At 34.1% G+C, this 18,690-nt stretch overlaps 2 protein-coding genes and 2 long non-coding RNA genes across 9 annotated transcripts; 2 read left to right on the top strand and 2 right to left on the bottom strand.

Annotated features, from left to right (window-relative positions):
- Positions 1–2,960: 2,960 nt before the first annotated feature.
- On the top strand, positions 2,961–3,889 carry LOC110792216 (stigma-specific STIG1-like protein 3). The gene has a single exon (XM_021997026.2). It carries the CDS (start codon positions 3,118–3,120, stop codon positions 3,640–3,642), a length of 525 nt encoding a protein of 174 aa, XP_021852718.2. The 5' UTR covers positions 2,961–3,117; the 3' UTR covers positions 3,643–3,889.
- Positions 3,890–7,406: 3,517 nt separating this feature from the next.
- On the bottom strand, positions 7,407–13,335 carry LOC110792230 (ribonuclease 3-like protein 2). The gene is made up of 4 exons (XM_021997049.2): positions 12,867–13,335; positions 8,816–8,971; positions 8,364–8,728; positions 7,407–7,999 (listed from the first exon to the last, which is right to left on the bottom strand). The coding sequence occupies exons 1-4, from the start codon at positions 13,266–13,268 to the stop codon at positions 7,825–7,827; spliced, it is 1,098 nt and encodes a 365-aa protein (XP_021852741.1). The 5' UTR covers positions 13,269–13,335; the 3' UTR covers positions 7,407–7,824.
- LOC130471551 (uncharacterized) lies at positions 9,013–11,624 on the bottom strand. Its single transcript, XR_008932092.1, has 2 exons — positions 9,563–11,624; positions 9,013–9,457 (listed from the first exon to the last, which is right to left on the bottom strand). It is a non-coding gene; the product is annotated as an uncharacterized lncRNA (long non-coding RNA).
- An 861-nt stretch (positions 13,336–14,196) lies between the features above and the next one.
- On the top strand, positions 14,197–18,431 carry LOC110792231 (uncharacterized). Of its 6 annotated transcripts, XR_008932090.1 has the most exons (5): positions 14,209–14,505; positions 16,109–16,476; positions 16,621–16,777; positions 17,404–17,629; positions 18,117–18,431. It is a non-coding gene; the product is annotated as an uncharacterized lncRNA (long non-coding RNA). The 6 variants fall into 6 exon arrangements; XR_008932091.1 differs by having other exon boundaries at positions 14,205–16,476; positions 18,105–18,431; XR_002534327.2 differs by having other exon boundaries at positions 14,207–16,476.
- The last annotated feature ends 259 nt before the right edge of the window (positions 18,432–18,690 follow it).

The raw sequence follows: 18,690 nt of genomic DNA, 5'->3' as shown, positions 1-18,690 counted from the left end.
GTTCTAATCGGTAGTGTTATTTGATTTTAATTTTTAACCACAACTTTTGTCTTATGTACATAACATGTTCTTATTATTTACTTTTTTGGATGGAAGTAAATAACAGGTTCTTAGGTTTGATTTTGCAGTACATACAGTTTGCAACTCACAATCCTCATAAATTTTGTAATTTTCTTTTATATTTCTTAATTAATTATTTGTTTAAAATACCTTAAGGTCGCTGGAATCTCATTTCTCCAGCCACCGTCGGTCCCCAAATGAGAAGGATAAAAGATAAGTTCCCAAATGATGAAAATTGTGAAAAATAAGTCCAAAAAATGTATTTTACTCAAGTAAGTAGACATATTCATCTCATTTTCAAACAAAAAAAATTCTAAGGGGTCGTTTGGTTGGGAGAATTCAGGAAAGGGAAAGGGAATCAGAAGGATTAATCCCCTTCGTTATTGTTTGAAATGCTATTTCAATCATTCCCTTTACCCCCATTGATTCCCTCAAATCCCTCTATATTGATTCCCCAACCCCCCTAGGTATTGGCATTCCCTTTTCCCGATCCACCATACACCATCAACACACCAACCCATAACACCACCCCCACTATCTGAGCCACCCTAACCATCGACCCACCCTTGAGGTCGACAGTGTCCGGCGAGTTCGCAACTCAGTTTCTGACGAGTTGATGGCGAGATTCGAAGGTTGCTGGCGAGATCGGAGGTTCTGGCTGTGGAAATCGAGTTAACTTGCTGCCTGTTGCTGGCGAAATAAGGTTGTCGGCGGGTAGGGCTTTATATCTTTCCAGGGGAGAGAGAGTCGCGGGTTGGGGAGAGACAGAGAGTCACGGTCGTCGGTTGGGGGTGGTGGATTGGTGGTGGGATTTTAAGGGTTTTCTTTGGATATGTTTAAACAAATAACTCTTAAAATCTAAGGTATTTGCTTTTCACTCCATTCCATACCCTTTCGTGATTTCATTCCCTATTACCCCGTGTGAACCAAACGACCCTTAAGCTTACATAAAATTTATTTCTCTGACCACAGTGGATCCCCAAATAATGAACTATAAAAGACAAGTCCCCAAATGATGAAAATTGTGAAAGGTAGGTCCAAAAATGTATTTTACTCAAGTAAGTAGACACATTCATCTCATTTGCCAAACAAAGAAGTAAAATCATTGTTACTGCTACATGCATAAAGGCAAATCATTTACGAAGTATAATATTTTGTGTAAGATGTAGAAAACACGATGGAGTACAAAAATTCAAAATGTAATTATGGTAATATACGTGGCACTGTTCTATTGCTGCTTGTATTGTTGTTTCACATTTACTTGCGTTATATAATACGCATAAGCTAAGGAAGCGAGTAATTTCATAATGCGTATATCCAAAGTTTGATTTGATTTTAATTTAATTACAGTATGTCAACGTAACACATCGATGATTCGATGGACTAATTAATGATTAGCTAATTTCTAAATGTATAGTTTAGATGGTTTATTATTATGATGATTTAAAAACGTTTTAATTTGCGCTTTGCTTTCATTTTATGGGTTGACCAATTATATTCCTGAATGGTCGGTACTCCAAGCATGCGGTACACCACAACATAGAAACTCAACTTTTCGTCAACAAGTAATTCAATGCATAAAGATATCATACAAAGAAGCAATGAAATAAAGGTAGAGCTGGTTAATCAACTAATTAACCTAATTATAAGTGATTCAGTTTGAATGATTCAATCGAACCATAATAGAAGTATACCTAAAACTAGAAGACATGATTTGAATCTAATTTCAACATAATTAACCTAATACAATTGTTCACAGTAAAGCCGAATATATATGATTGACTCGATCGAGAACTACGTAATTTACTCCGACTAAATGTGAAATAAGTTAGAAAGTGACGTATTGGGAATTATTGTATCTTTAAGCAATATTGAAGGAAATCGCTCAGAGAAATGTGTAAAAAAGTGGGTGGGTGTACGAAAAAAATGAGTAAAGTAATAGAAAGTGAGTAGAAAATGGTAAATATTGTGGGGTAAGAAGGGTAAGGTAGTAAATTTTCATGTCAAAAAATTAGAATAAAGCAAAGTGTAAATAACATTATGAAACAGACTAAAACAAAAAACGTAAAGATGTTTTTGAAACGGCGGTAGTATTGACTAGTGCTTATTAATGTGATATGTAAGTACTCCCTCTATATATACGGAGTATCTCTTGTTTTCTCCATTTTCCGTTTTAGGCTGTCCTTAAAAGATTGCCCCATTATCATAAAATTTCATATGACCACAACTTTACTCTCACATAAAATACATTTGCCAACCACTTTTGTCTCTTACCAATTCCAAACAACCAATTCTTAATACTCCATCCGTCCCAAAATTATAGTCCTGTTTTCTAAATTGGGCGTCCCAAAATTATAGTCTTGTTTCTAATTTTGGCTACTGAGGTCCCCACTTTCTCATGCACTATATTAATTAAAAATGTATTGAAACCCCCACCCATGTACTATATTCTACTTTCCTATGTACTACATTCTCTTTCACATGTATTTTATTCCACTTTTTCATACAACTCAATCGTCATTTGTACTTTATTCCACTTTTTCATGTATTATATTCCATTTTTCTTAAAACTTGGTTTTTAGTCAAACGGTACTATAATTATGGAACGGAGGGAGTAAATCATTATTTATACATGAGGCAAACAATTAGGGACAGATGGATAGAGTATTATACTAGAAAGAACTCTAACTTTGACCCCGAATATTTACTTATAGTAAACACGTCATATTTAATAATTATGCGACTTAGTTATTTTCCCAACTCCTGAAGATAGAAAGAAAATCTTTGAAAAGTAGTCACCTCCTTAATTAAGAATACTCCATGCATTGGACTATTAGACCACACTCCATATACATAATACATCCAACTCCTTACACAACTCTTTTAACCACAATTTTCGCGTCAACTCCTTCCTTTATTCCCTCTATAAACCCCTCCCCTTTCCTCATATCATTCTTATACCTCCCCCTCTAACATATTCCTTAAACTTCATAACCTATCTACACAAATTATAGCCTAGCTAACACATACCACCCCCTCGTGTTGACATTTCAAAAAATGTCGACAACGATGATTCGAAACACAATCAAGGCCCTAGCCTTGATTGCAATCACCATGTTAATGGTCATTGCGATTAGCTCCATCAACGTATCCTACCAACAACAACAACAACACCACGAGCAAATCTCTGCTCGTGTTGCAGAAGAGGACAACAACAACAACAACGACGACAACGTGTTGTTACTCCCTTCTAAGAGGGTGAGCCGATTCTTGTCAGAGAATAATGATGATGATTTTCAACTCCATGGAAGAAGCTTAAAGCCAGCTGACCACTGCCACAAAGATTACGAGGTTTGCGACATCAGGTACGGAAACAACTACACGTGTTGTGGAAACAAGTGTTTCGATCTAACAACCGATAAGAAACATTGTGGAGGATGCCATAGCAAGTGCAAGTTCACACACGAGTGCTGCAACGGAAAGTGTATTGACAAAACTTATGACAAGAGGCATTGTGGGAGTTGCAACAACAAGTGTTTGGCTGGACAATATTGCGTTTATGGAATGTGTGACTATGCTTGATTGAATTCAATTAAAATCACATTTTGAGATCGATCATTATTTATATGAGGTTTGTCAATTTTATTTATCAACCAATAAAGACCCACAAATTTGTGGTGGATTATTATTATTATTATTATTTTCTATTTTTCATACAAAGTTCCAATTTTATATATACTTACATCTTCTTTGGTTCATACATAAATATATGTCATGAAAACCCCTTGTGCTATCAAACCCAATAATGTACATGCGTGCTATATATACATATATTATATTGCTTAATTTTTTTAGTGGCCGTCTCAACCTCTTACATAAATTGTTCAAGGTTAGAAATGTTTTGTTCATATAGGTACTAATGTTGTGTTGTGTTATTAGGGAATTGTTCTTGAGGAATTGCATGCATGGCATGATATTAATTTGATTATTGATGCTAAAATAAATTATATATGTATCAAGGTAAATTGGGTATGGTATTCTAATTCTTAAGTATTTTTTCCGATACAATAAAACATGTTTCAAAAGTAGTATTGTACGTGGGTTTAATGTTGTTATTAGAGCTCATCATTTTAGTCTTTCTTGTGGAAAATCACACATGGGTTTTCTTTTTAACAAAATTCGTAATCATGCATTGTCTTGAACCGTTTTACGAGGAGAATCAGTAGAAGAATTAAATAATATAATATGTTCTTATATTAAAATTGTATGGGGACAAGCTAGAACTACACTACGGAAATTTTTTCCTGGGGGCCAGGCCCACCCAGGCCACCAAGAAGATCCGCCCCTACATGCAAACATGTATTGCGCGCCCTGAAGATCAATAAGGAGCTTAATTTAAGCTCCTTTCATACGATTTCTACTTTGACCATCGTCGTAGCCAGCTTCAACGATTAGCATGGCTAGCTAAATTCGTGAATTTGATGTAATTAACCACTTTGGAAGTAACCAAATTCATCAAAAAAACCCCTAATTAGTGAACAAATTGAACCAATGAACTTCGAAAAAAAAAAGGGAAAATATTTATTAAAAAAACGTGATATGTGTGCAACAAGTAGATCTCCTGCATAGTGTATTAGTGTGTATATGCAAAAGGCACAAATTTCATTGGTTATCAAGAAAAGCCTTCTAAAGTGTGAAGGAAGCTAAATAATGCGAAATTACAACCAAAATTTAAGGATATTCCACATTATTGTTGCTTAATTAAGCGTAAATCACATAATTAATTAATTAAAATAATAATAATAATAATAATATATTAGATTTTTTTTTTTTGAAGGTTAATATAATATTAGATTACTAACAGTCAATGATGTAATACCTAAGTTATTTCATATGGTATGTGAATGGTATTACAGCCTCACAGATTTACGGCAAAGCTTGTAAATTCGAGAAGAAAAATCCAAAAAGGAAACCCAAAATAAAAATAAAACGAAAATGATAAAGGTCGCAACATGCGACCTTTAAGCCGTGTCACAATGATGACATGGCATGCTTATGTGTCATGATTAAATTGGAAACTAAAATATTTAATTTATATATCCTACTTTAAATGTTTCAAAAAAAGCTAGGAAAATCTTAATATTCTAATTTGTTTCCTTATTTATATCGACTACCTTATTTACATATTTTCATAGTAAAAATATTGCATTTATAGTAAAAATATTATTATGACTCATAGCCTACGTGTCGCCTATATGTACCAATTAAACTGCGACACGTAAGATTGCGACAACTAAATATTGTCGCAACTTGCGACCTTTATCATCACCCAATAAAAATAAAAATAAAAATAAAAATAAAACAGAACCTTGAATTCTACATAATTTGTTTACTTGGAAACTAAAAAGAGCTAGAGAACCCAACCCCATTAAGTTCGCATTCTATCACATGTAACACTCGACCCAACAATTATAGTTTGCACGAATTATGGATTTTTCACATGTTCATTTTACATGAGGTCGTCTTCTAAACTCTTGTTTTTAGAAAATACGAGTGAGTAAGAGTATAAAATGAAAATGTGTAAATTTATCTGAAATTGGAATTAGGGTAAAATGGTAGAAGATGTTTGCCAAGTACAATAAGTGAAAAAGTATGAGTAGAACATCATAAAACAACTCAAATCGAGTAGAAAAGTAAGAAACAGAGGAAATATGTATAAAAATAAGTTTGGGACAATAGTTAACTATATATACATTTAAGAGTACGTTCTATTCACCTGATTTTCACTTGTTTTTCCTGAACTTATCTTATCTGAACTTACCTGAACTTATCTGAACTTATTTTAGTTATAAATTATACTTGGTCAACCCTTATTTTCCATGAACTTATCTTATCTGAACTTATCTGATCTTAACTGAATATATATGAACTTATTTTTTATAAAATAAGTGGAAATAAGGTGAACAGAACATAACCTCAAATTTATATAGTACAACAATGACAACAAATACACTCGGGTCATTTACAAACGAGCTTTTCTAGCTCTTACAAACCAAATTAGAAACAACGTAAAAGCTCGCAATTCCTTTCATGCATGGAAGTCTAAAGTCTTGATTGTTTTGAGAAACTATTATAATAAAATATAACTCACTTGTGCTATGTGGTGACATTGTTACGGAAGAAAGGGAGGACATTTGGGCGGGACAAACAAAAAGGAACTCTTGGCTCATTAAAAACGAACTAAGTCACCTTTCCATGTGACTCGACACTCTCAATAGGTGCATAGAGTTTCTTTAGTGAAGGGGATAGACCCAACTTTGTTGAAGTGTTATGAATCCCTAACCAAAACTACTGGGGAGCCTTTTGCGTATAAGGTTTTCTGAAAGCAACACTATAAAAAATTATATCATTAACGACGGAAAAATTCGTCGGTAAAGGTCAATAATCGTCGATTAATGACGGGATCTCCTATCGTGAACCCTTCATAAAAAAGGGGTCGTCGTTGATGGAAAATTCCGTCGTTAATCCGTCGTAAAAGACATTTGCGACGGTTATTCCCGTCTTTGTTTGGTTGTTTGCCTCGTCGCAAAAGGTTTTTTTGACGGGATTTTTGACCTAAAAAACTCTTTCCCAAAAAATATCTACTTTATATTTTATTTTATTTTCTCTCATTTTGTATAAACTGTTATTTTTAGAAAAAAAAAAAAGATTTTAGAATATTACGGTATTAGACAATTTTGGTAATATTTAAGTCAAATCGATATATCAATTCTATAAAATATATTTACTCAATATTTTGGTCAAATTAACATATTAAGCATATCAAATATTTTGGTCAAATTAACATATTAAGCATATCAAATATTTTGGTCAAATTAACATATTAAGCATATCAAATATTTTGGTCAAATTATCATATTCAACATATAAAATACATAATATAGTACATCGTAGGGAGAAATTTTCATTTTAGATAATTTAAAAAGTATGCTCAAAATATATTAATTACGCATTAACTTTAAGGGTCAAAACAGATTTTGGGTCAACACCAATCGGTTCAGGTCGGTTTAGAGATCCACTTTTTTGTTGTATTCGGTTCAAATGTCGGTTGATTTTGGTCGGTTTTTCATGTCGGGTCACTTTTTGGCTAAGTAACCTTGCGAATACATAAAACGCGATACTCGTACATCTAATGAGAAATGGAGGAAGTACTCCCTAACTAAGGTCTTCCATGTTTGATAGAGTCAGATGGATGCACTTTGTGTTGCTACATAGAGCCTAACTCCTAAAGGGTAGTGTGCTAATAAAAATAAGATTCAAGCTCCAATTTGCTAGATGCAAATAAATAGGAGAAATCAAGATAAAATAAACTAAAGTACAAAGCTCCCTAAGAAAGTAGGCAAACAACTTACTGGTGTACAAGAAATAAGGAATGACTTAAAACTCTTCATTCTTCAAACAAACCATGAACTTGAATCCATGGATTTGAAAAAAAGAGATGCCGGTTATTTTTGGCAGAAATAATGGAGTCACCAAATTTACGATTTTAATCAGAGATTTTGTTGATAAATGAGAGGCCCATTACTCTGTTGCAGTTAAGAAAAGGAAATGTGGCAGTTCCTGCTTCTCATGCCTGTAACTCCAGTACACATTAATGTACAGACATGAAAAGCAGGAACTTTCCTCCATTTCCTCCACTTAACTGCAACAGATGAATAGGCCGCACTACTGGCATTACATTATCAACAAGCACGGTGAACTCCCTCAGATATAGTTGGACTCAACAAGGCTATGGATCATCATGGAGGCAGCTGAATTTTCAGCCTCTTTCACTTTTGACTTCTCATCTCCCGACATAAACAGCTTCGCATCTGCTGTTTCAATCTCAACAGAGCATATGAATTTCCTCTCGTGAGCCATCCCAGATTCTCTCTCAATCCTGCAAGTTGATGTTAACAAATAGAATTGTTATAACGGAAGCAAAAAAGATTATTAATAATGTAAATAAAAAACACAGATTTTAACGTGGTTCACCAACAACGTGTTAGCTACGTCCACATACACAGGGGGAAATTTTTATTGATCTTGAAGAGTACAAATTACAGAATACGACTATACTATGACCTACATATGCGAAAAAACCCAGAAAATAAGCCCAAAACAGATAACCCTAGTATATCATGCTGGGGCATTGCAGTAAGGGACTTGACCGATTCAAGTCATATTCTAACAAGAGTGGTAAAAAATTAGTTTCTATCTATCTATCTCATGAATCATTGCTCATTACAGAGAAAAAGCAATACCTGTAAGTTGCTTTAGGCCATTTCTTTTTGCCACATAGCTCGTGTAACTTCTGCTTAGCAGATTCAATCTCATTCTTGTCATTCACTTCATAAATAATACTGGTTCTATTGTTAATACCAGATTGGCTGAGCTTCTCCAATGCCTCTTTCGCCGCATTAAGCTTAGCAATATCTTTCTGATCAGAAGTTCCAGTAGCAACAAGCTTTCCATCCACATAAATGCTACAAATGTTTGTATCAACTTTCCTCCAATGCTTCATATCAACTTGTTTTCCTTGCTTCTGGCATAACTCATAGAGCATTGTCACTGGTTGCAGTGGCAATGTCTCAAGGGTAACTATTGGCTCTAGAAGACCCCTAATAATCTACAATATTGGAAGTCAGACACAAAAGCATATTAACTATTAACACAAGCTCAATTAGAGAGCAAAAACACCAATGTACTAACTAACCTTCCAAAGATACTTCAAATCGAAATCACAGTCTACATAAACAGCTGCTATAACAGATTCAACTACGTCAGCAAGAACTTTCGGGGCTTTTACTGCACCTCCGTAAATAGCAGCAAGTTCATCCTCTGATTCCACAACGAGTGCAAACTCTCGAACCTTTGAAAACTCAAGGCATGCAGAAACTATGAGATGGGACATTTTTCTTATGCTTTAAAAATGACAGTAGACATTTCAAATTCACATGTTTGAGATAACTTTACAAATGAGCTAATTTTCCATACATATACATTTTTGTTTTTTTCTTTTGGTAAGAAAGTAATGATATTTTGAAAAAGACATGAACACTTCATACAACCTAAGGACTACAAGAGAAGAGGCAACCCTTCTACGAAGGCTCCCCTCTAACTCAAAAGACCAAAACAGACTAAAGCAACAACCTTACAACAACAAGAACCACACCAGAATACACCTGTTAAAAAGCACAAAGCCAACCAACTATCGTTTTGACTAACTTTTTCCCCTACAATACTCTTAATTCTACCTATTACATCATGCTTAATATCATTACAACTTTTCTGCACAGAGGAGACTCTTGCATTCCACAAAGCATTGTTTCTCTCTTGCCAAATTTATAAACTGCAGCTACAAACACAGCAGTAATATCATTACAATTTTGTTTGTTAAAGCCAAAGGTGTTCAAGAACATGCCTACAAGACTACGAGTGAAGCTAAACAATGGGGACTCACCTTTCACATTTTTCAACCTTTAGGACCCTTCACATTTTTCAACCTTTAGGATCTATACATTCTTTTTTTGGTCTATAAACCTCTAAAATTCAACACAAACTTCATGACAAACCTCTTATTACTATTGCCCTTATACTCGGTTTTATGCTGAGCTTTTTCCCTCCAAACACCGAAAAAATGTGATCCTCAGTAGTATCACACGGTGGAATGAGGGTGGCTAAGAATTTCGAGTTGAATTAGACAAAATGTACCAGGGGGTGAGTAATTCATAAAACTGGTCCATTGGATCAATCAAATAGCTATTGGTATTTTTCCTAACAAAAAAAGTTCTTATCTTTTGATCAATCAAATAGCTATTGGTAGTATGTTATTATCTTTTGATCGTGATCTAACAACTCTAAATATTCTTTATTTTTTTTTTCCTGATTAGGAAATTTGTGAGAGGCATTTTCACATGAACACCACCATTACCCGCCACCACACTCCGGCAATAAACGATATGGAGGCTGCGTTACGGCGGTGGAACGAATACTAAACTACAGATTCAGGGACAAGACGCTTCTAGAAGAAGCCCTGACTCACTCGTAATGCACCGAGTCAAAGTCTTACCAATGACTGGAGTTCGTGGGCGACGCGGTGGTAGGGTTGGCGTTCGTGAACTTCGTGTACTTGGCGTATCCAAGTGTTGATCAAGGAATTCTCTCCCTCCTCCGTGCGGCTAACATCAGCACTGAAAAACTCGCGCGCATCGCCGTGCGTCACGGTCTCTACCGTTACGTCCGTCATAACGCTCTTGCTCTTCACATGAATATATAAAACATACTTTCTCGGTTCTTTTTTAAAAGTGATAATTATTTAGGCACGTTTGTCAATACACGATTTCAAACATTAATATTTTCTATTATGGATAAGAAAAAATTGTAAAAAGTTGATATTTAAAAAATATGTATCGAGACGAATCTAATAAGATCAATACGACTATATTTATATGATTTGACAATTACCAAAGCCAAACAACTTTTTCTTTTATTATTACTATATTAGATCCCGTGCACGCACGGATTTTGATATTTTTTTTCACAAAATATTTAATTGAACTTCTCCCAAACTACTGCATAGTTATAACATTTCTAACATATTCGTTTAAATTTATTCATCTAATATGCATATTTAAAATGCTAATATGACTAAAATATAGAGATTTGACAAAAATATAGAGGGATATATTTTTCATTTATTAATATAGAGATTTGACTAAAATATTACCAATTTAGAATGATTATTATTATGTTATATATATTATTGCCATAATTTATAAAATAAAATTTGTTTTCATACATAAATAATAAGGAGTAGTTTATAAAAAAAAGGTAGAGAATAAAAATAAAATAAAACAGATAAATTTTATGGGAAAGTGGTTTTTGACGGAAAAAACGCAAGAGGAATTGACACGATATAGGAACTGACACGTGTTATTCCAGTGTCTCTTCTAACCTACACGGAGTAGTAAATAGATTTTGGCTGCGTTTGGTAACAAGCGGATACACCAGCTTTTAGTGGATTGATGGTAAATTTAGAGGTTTGACTGGCCAATCCACTAATTGGGGTGTTTGGTAAACAGAGATTTGTGTGAGCGGATTTTGCCTAAACCTCCATTTTAGAATACGCTCCAAATACCAACGTTTTCAGAAGGAGGATTTGGTATTATTGCTGAATTACCATTCATGCCCATCATTTTGAACAGCCATTGAAGTTAACTACTCTTCATAGAAAATATATGGAAATGAGAAATTCAGAAATTCCAGCAACATAATTAAAGCACATAATTGACGATAAATTAATATATAGGAATAAATATTGAGGGAAATTTGCTCTTACTTGAATGGATGTAATTCCTTTGATAAATAAAAAAATTTGAGGGAAAACAAATATTTGTAGACGAAGAATTCGTTTACTGATTGCCAAAAAAAAATCCCAATAAAAAACAAAATTACAAGTGAAATACATGTATAAATTATTATTTAAGAAATAATATGAAGGTTACAGAGTATTAAGTTGCTTCTCCTACCTCCAACTTCTGTTGCATATTGAGTTCCATTGTAAGTTTGTAACCATGAAATCTGATTTGTAATCATTAATATTTTTGGAAATAAATCATGGAGAATTTTAAGAGGAGATCGGGAGATGAAGATGATCAAGAGTAAGTATTAATGGAAATTTGAGGAGGTCAAAAGTTGGGAATTTTGATGGTGGGTTTTTGAAGAAATTGAACAAAAATGGAGGAGGGTGGTTTTTCATTTGGCGATGGAAATAAGGTGGGAGAAGGAGGTGGGTTCTAATTTATTTATTTTCTCTTTTGTGATTTTTTTTCCTTTTTGGTATATGGGTTTACCTTTATTTTGGAAATGTTATGATTCTTAGAGAAGATGGAAAAAGGTGATTATATACTTCTTTATTTTGTGATTATAAATTTGTACTTACTTACAACCCTTTACATTTTAAGCAAAAGATCAATGTCCAAAATTGTCATTTTGCACAATGGAATAGTAAAAAACCTTTAAGAAACCTCTAATTGTTCAAAAGGTCTTGCGCGCACAAGGTGTACAATAAATTTATTGTACACCAAGATAACTTTTACCCATTTTTTTGTGACTTTAACTTAGTTTTGATTAACTTTTATATTAGTAAAAAAAAAGTTGATAGATAAACATTTTAAAGAGTTCAATGATTAATTTTATACATTATTAGTGATTTTGAAGAAATAAGTTTTATTAAAATGAAAAAAATTATCACTAAAAAATAGATAACTTTTACATATATAAGCTTAACTTTTAAGCATTTTGAGTTAACTTTTACTCTTGTGTACAATATTTATTGTACAACCCTTGTATATAAGAATTTGTGCTAATTGTTACCAAACATATTTATATAATCAGCTAGTCAAATCCGCAGTCAAATCTGCTAAACAAAAAGGTAATCCGCTAACTGCTAATGTGAACAGTAAACAGCTAAACGCTAACCTCTAGTTACCAAACAGGGCCTTTAAAGACTGCAACGATACGTCAATCCTTCCAATTATACACGTTCTAGCCAATCTTGTGGTTCGCATTCTATAATTATCAAAACCTTTTTTAAAAAAAATCTCAACAAATTTTACAAATATCAAAATCTAATTCAATTAACCCTAATCTCACTAATTACATTATACTCCAATCCAATTTCCAATCATGCATGCCAATTTTCCAGCGCAAACTTTACCAAAACAAAAAAGAAGAGGAATTTCAATTAGAAAAAAATAACGTACCTTAGCGTCAAGAGCAAGAGCGTTATGACGGACATAACGGTAAAGACCGTGACGCACGGCGACGCGCGCGAGTTTCTCAGTGCTGATGTTAGCCGCACGGAGGAGGGAGAGAATTCCTTGATCAACCCTTGGATATGCCAAGTACACGAAGTTCGCGAACGCCAGCCCTACCACGGCGTCGCCGACGAACTCCAGTCTTTGGTAAGACTTTGACTCGGTGCATGACGAGTGAGTCAGCGCTTCTTCTAGAAGCGTCTTGTCCCTGAATCTGTAGTTTAGTATTCGTTCCACCGCCGTCATGCAGCCTTCCATATCGTTTATCGCCGGAGTGTGGTGGCGGGTGATGGTGGCTAACTCAGTGGAGATCGAGAGTGGAACCGGTGAGTTGAACCGGTGAGTCATGGTTAGGATCGTCGAGTTGGGAGGAGAGAGAGTGTATGGTGGGTGGGCGAGTGCGCGTGATGACACAGAATTTTTTTGTTGTGGAGTTTTATAAAGCAGTCAGAAGTCAAGTCAATTGGGGCCCACCTCTCAAAGATTTCAGTTTTCTCATAATTCCTAAATTATCGATTAGTAGAAGGTACACTCGGTTGCGTGTGCTCTATACGTTATCGGGTCAAAATTACATTGTTTTGATAGTCTTTTACCAAAAAAAAAAATTAATAACACAAAAATACTTTCCAGATATTTTGGTATCTTTTGGCAGTTATATTAGGATAGAATTTTTAAATTTAAAAAACTGTCAATAGAAAAGGAAAAAGATTTAGAGAATCAATTAGAATCCTCGTTGATGTCGTCAAAAGGAGAAAACCAAAATAAAGAACATCTTCATCTCCAAAAATCGCAAATTAGGCGACACAGTTGCTCAAATTCGTAAATTACGTATGCGTTAATCTTCATTTATTCAAGTAAGTGTGTATCGATGTTCTTTTCATGTGTAATTTAATTGTTAATTTCATTTATTTCGACAGTTTTTGATAATTTTATCTATTATTAATTGGAATTTCATGGGTTTTTTTACACCCAAGAACAGACGTGCATCTTAATCAATGGCAGACGTAGTGTTTATCAACCAGTAATTAGAATTTGTCCTATTTTGCGTTGATTTCCTTTTTCAATTGAACATGCGCTTTTCTTCCTAGTTATGTGCTTGTAGTTGTAAATATGTACTTTTATGTGAAATAATGTTTTTTTGGTCATAGTTATGTGATTGTAGTTGTAAATATCTCTATTATATAAAGCAACAGCTGAGGACGTTTTGGTAACATCACTTTTCGTGTCCCCTATGTAATATACTAAAATACCCTTCGCAACTTCACAAAGTTGATTCAATCCCGTGCGTTACTCTCCAATCTCCATTTCCAAGTGAGCGTTACTGAGGAGAGAGAAAATCGAGGAGGGGAAAAATGGAAGGATGATCGGTCACTGCTCTCCAGTTAGCTTCAACGCCGCAGTGAAGGCGAGAAGAAGAACTAGGGATTTCCCAACGCAGTTGCTATCTATTCCGCCGCCTCCACCGCCGAGTTTCCCACCTCCGGTCGCTGTCTTTGCATCTTCTCCTTCCCGCTGCTCTTCTCCATCTTCGCGATCCCCTTTCCCCTCAATTGTCTAGATCTTATTTCGGAGACTCCTTATACAAGTATGAATTTATGCATTTCTTTTGTTAATCATATCTGATTTCAAAATTTTCATATAATACTTCAATTGATCGATTTCAATTGATTTTGGATTAAATTACATTAATTAGCAAGACATACATTCATTCTTAATTTATTACCTTAAATTTGATTTGGAGTTAACCTTTCTCTCTATTTCGAAAAACCAGGGACATGAAATTGCGATATACTTGATAATTTCTGATCTTTATAGATAATGATTAGTTGTTATATGTTGTGGTTTCTTGATTACTTCCATGATTTTGGGTGAATTTGCTGGAGTTTTGTTTTTGGGTTTAATGGAACAATTTGTAAAAAGCTTTGATCTTTTGAGGTTTGTTGAAAATTTGTTCTAATTGCTACATTGTATCTGTATTTGGTTTAAATTTGATTGATTTGGTCCAAAGTACACCTAATATTTGTAGTTTGCTTAATTTGGGTGAAAATCTATGTAATTGGCAATGCTTGAAGATCTAGACCGATAATTGTATGTAAAGAGGAGTCAGTGAAATCTCTATTATAAAGATACACTCCAGGTGTGCGGGTTGGAATACACGGGTCTAAGAATATAGGCTAATCACCAATGGGAATATATTTTAGACAATTTATTCATCTTGAAAATGAAACTTTAGGGTTTTTTTTACAAGTAATTTTTTCTGTTCAATTTTCGATTATTTCAAGAGTATTGTAGTTGTGGATTACCTCTGTTAGAGGGAGTAGCTTCCCCGGTTTAAACATTTTAGTGCGGGTGTTGGATTGTGGGAGTTAATGTTATACGAATTCGGACACTAATGCTTACAAAAGTCAAAGTTATTTATAAGACACTGTCACAGAAATTAGAATGTTTCTTAATCTGAACTTCTGCTGACCCCTTAGTATTGAATTATGCTTGGCATGTCTTGAGCTTCGTTGTAGACCATGATGGTCAAGTGTAACATAAGTGCACAGACAACTTAGATATGTCTTTGGTTGCCCCTTATGGCCTTATGTGGTTTAACAGGAAATAGCAAATATGAAAGTATTTAGTTCTTTTTATAGAGTTTGGAGATTGTAATTTTCATGACTACTTTTTGTTTTGTGGAAATTTTTTATTCTTCAATCGGATTGTGTTCCCACCATTTATATGACGACCAATGCCTACTTTCCAACCATCCCACTTTCAATATCTTGCCGTCCTTACAAATTTCAGATGCTTATAAATTTTTAATTTTTATGAATCTTAATGTGTCGATTGATTTAAAGATATGGTTTGATGGATTTAAAGATATGTCAGATCGATGAACTGGAGATTTGATGGGTGATGGAGTACCTATTGATTAGTGTTTTGAGAGCACACTCTCTCCCTCTCAACTCCATCGCCCTTTCTCTCAACTCACAGAACCTCAGCAGATAATGCAAGTATAAGACAAACACATAGCTTCTTCAATTCAACTTTATTAGAATTTATCGGTGTTTTTTAAATTTGTGATTTGATTTGAACATTGTTTGAATTTGTCGTGTGACTTGATTGTGAGATTTTGTGTTTGGTTTCTGAATTGTATGCTCAACTGAATGAGTGTTGGTATGCTGTATGTGAGGGTTTGAAAGGGAAAATCAAGGAGTTGGAGGAGGAGATGAAGGAAATGGCGGAGAAAGTAAGACAAACAAAAATTGCTGCCTGGATGGTTGACTGGCTGCACTGACTGACTGGAAAAGCACAGCTGCTGCCTGCTGCGAACTGAAACCCACCAGAACTACATCAGAAAGACCCTGCAGAACCTGCTCAAAAGCAAAAGCCACTAGACCATGTTGCTGCCACTTGACTACATACAACAGAGAACCCATAAACAGCCTGCTAAAAGCCAACAACACAGGCCAAACCACAACAGGTAACCAACAACCAACAGAAAGAGAACAACAAACAACCAAGATTAAGGCACTAAGACACAAAGTTTGGGATTATGGAGGCATCTGATGTAAGTAACAAGCTGAATCTGCTGAATAGCCGGTTTATTATTGTGTCTAATTCGAGATTTTGATCGTGTTTGTAATATACCAAAATTTCCTGCTTTACTTATGGTTAGTTGTGTTTCTGATGTGTGAAATTGTGAAATTTGCAGCATGCGTCCTTGCTGAGATAATTGATCGCATTGCTTCCCTCAAGTAATTCCTATTCAATTTCTCAATTTCAATTTTGAGGATTGAGATGAGTTTTTCCAATTTGGTACTGTGAGGATGATCTAACCCACAGGCCCGTCTAATGGCTCTTTTATACGGGTACATATCATTTTCTGAGTCACCTCTATATCTCAATTTTGTTTTGTGCTGTTTAATCATGATGCGTATCCTGCTATTAGTTTGTTTGATTATCTCAGTTTGCTGAATTTAATCATGATGCATATGAGCATATCCTACTATTTGTTTGACTGATTATCTCAATTTTCTGAATATAATCATGATGTGTATCCTGCTATTAGTTGGTTTGATTATCTCAATTCAATTTATGACTTTAATGATGAGGTGTATCCTTCTATTAGTTTGATTGATTATCTCAGTTTTCTGAATTTAATCATGATTCATATCCTGCTTGATTGTTGATGCTTCACTAATTAAAACTTAAAAGAACATGTTTCCGCATACCCCAGATGGGAATAAGATGGGAATAAGTTACAGCTTAAGTGAAGGCATGGATCAGCAATTTAGACGAGTAAAAAAACTAAAATCGTTAGCATTAAGAATAAAATCAAAATCATTACCAACACAAATAAATGCTGATACCGCCAAACATGAATCATTTCAATTATTTTTAACTAAAGTTTGGGCTTCACTCAAGGAATTTGTATTTATTTCTTTGAAACTGATATTTGTGGTTAACAAAAATTTTGTTCTGTATAAGAAAACAGGTAAAGATAGAGATTGGGAAAAAAGATGTCTGGAGGAGGAAATGTTGGTTGTGGAAATGCTGGTGGCAGAAATAACACAGTAAACACAGTTGCGGTCCAAGAAGTGAAGTCACATCCTATTATGAAGACCAATCTGCAACAACACCAATGAAGAATTTTATCAATGACGGGTTTCTAGGTGCTTCTTGCTCAACCGTTCCAAACTTCAGTAACCGAGGAACTATTGGTATATTCTCTACTGCTCCTATGATCTGCTAATTTTATCCTTTAATGATACTTTATCACGCTCTCTTGAACCATGTTTGTTGGTCTTATGTTGCAAATTTGGATTATTTTGTTTAGTTCAAGTAAAAAGTCATTGTTGAATGCTTTCTTGAATGATTGAGTGATGTTACCACCGCTTACCTATGGAATTTGAGTGTTTTTTGTATGATTGAGTTAAGTTTTGCATATGCAGTGAAGAATGAGATAACATTGTGTTATTTGAATCGTTTGTGCAAAAGTATAACCGATATTGTGTTTTTTTTAGTCCAATAGAGTTTTATTTCCCCAACTGATAGGAAATGGTGTTATTTATATTTCTTTGAGTACTTGATTTAATTTGCACAGGTTTAATTTTTCTGAATTTTTGGTGATTATTTTCTGATTTTATGAGTTCATTGATCATTTTTGAATTTTTGAAATTTTCTGATTTTTTCGAGTTCGATCAAAAGGGGAGACGCATCAAGGAGTAGAATCAAAAATCCGGGAAAAAACATCTACGAGAGAAGAAATTAAGTAATATCATACAAATTTTGAATTGTTTTAGTTGTTTTTACTTTTAGTACTGAATTTGAGTAAATTGTGTTCATTTCTTATTTTATGGAAAATCGCCATGAATTATGTATTTTGGTCTGGTTCGTGACAATATATCCATCTATCATTGTACTTTGTGTATAAGCTCGCACGCATCGCGTGCATATAAGACTAGTGTACTTATATGTGAAGTAAGATGTACTTTTATATATAGTAATGTGTTTTTGGTCTTAGTTATGTGCTTTTGGTTAAATGTATTTTTCTTTGGTCCTATCATGTACTTTTACACCTTCAATGTATTTTTGTTTTACGATTTGTTTTTTATATGCCTTTACACATGTGTTGTATTTCTACTCCATATTAATTTAATACATGATACGAGAAATATGGAGTATGAAAAAACCGCAAATAAAACAATATAAATTGTTAAAGATTTAAATGCAAATAAAAGTAACTAACTGTTTTTGGTAAAGATTTGTTAAAATATTAATA

Source organism: Spinacia oleracea, chromosome 4 (assembly GCF_020520425.1).
Source record: "Spinacia oleracea cultivar Varoflay chromosome 4, BTI_SOV_V1, whole genome shotgun sequence".
Taxonomy (NCBI): Eukaryota; Viridiplantae; Streptophyta; class Magnoliopsida; order Caryophyllales; family Amaranthaceae; genus Spinacia; species Spinacia oleracea.
Note: the sequence above shows the minus strand (reverse complement) of the source record. Positions and strands in the feature narration are given on the sequence as shown.

Coding starts and splice junctions, on each gene's coding strand:
- LOC110792216 (XM_021997026.2), top strand. CDS start 3,118: ATGTCGACAACGATGATTCGAAACACAATCAAGGCCCTAGCCTTGATT.
- LOC110792230 (XM_021997049.2), bottom strand. CDS start 13,268: ATGACTCACCGGTTCAACTCACCGGTTCCACTCTCGATCTCCACTGAG. Junction 8,972..12,866: donor CTCTTGCTCTTGACGCTAAG/GTACGTTATTTT, acceptor GAGTTTTCAAAG/GTTCGAGAGTTTGCACTCGT. Junction 8,000..8,363: donor TGGCCTAAAGCAACTTACAG/GTATTGCTTTTT, acceptor ATCAACTTGCAG/GATTGAGAGAGAATCTGGGA.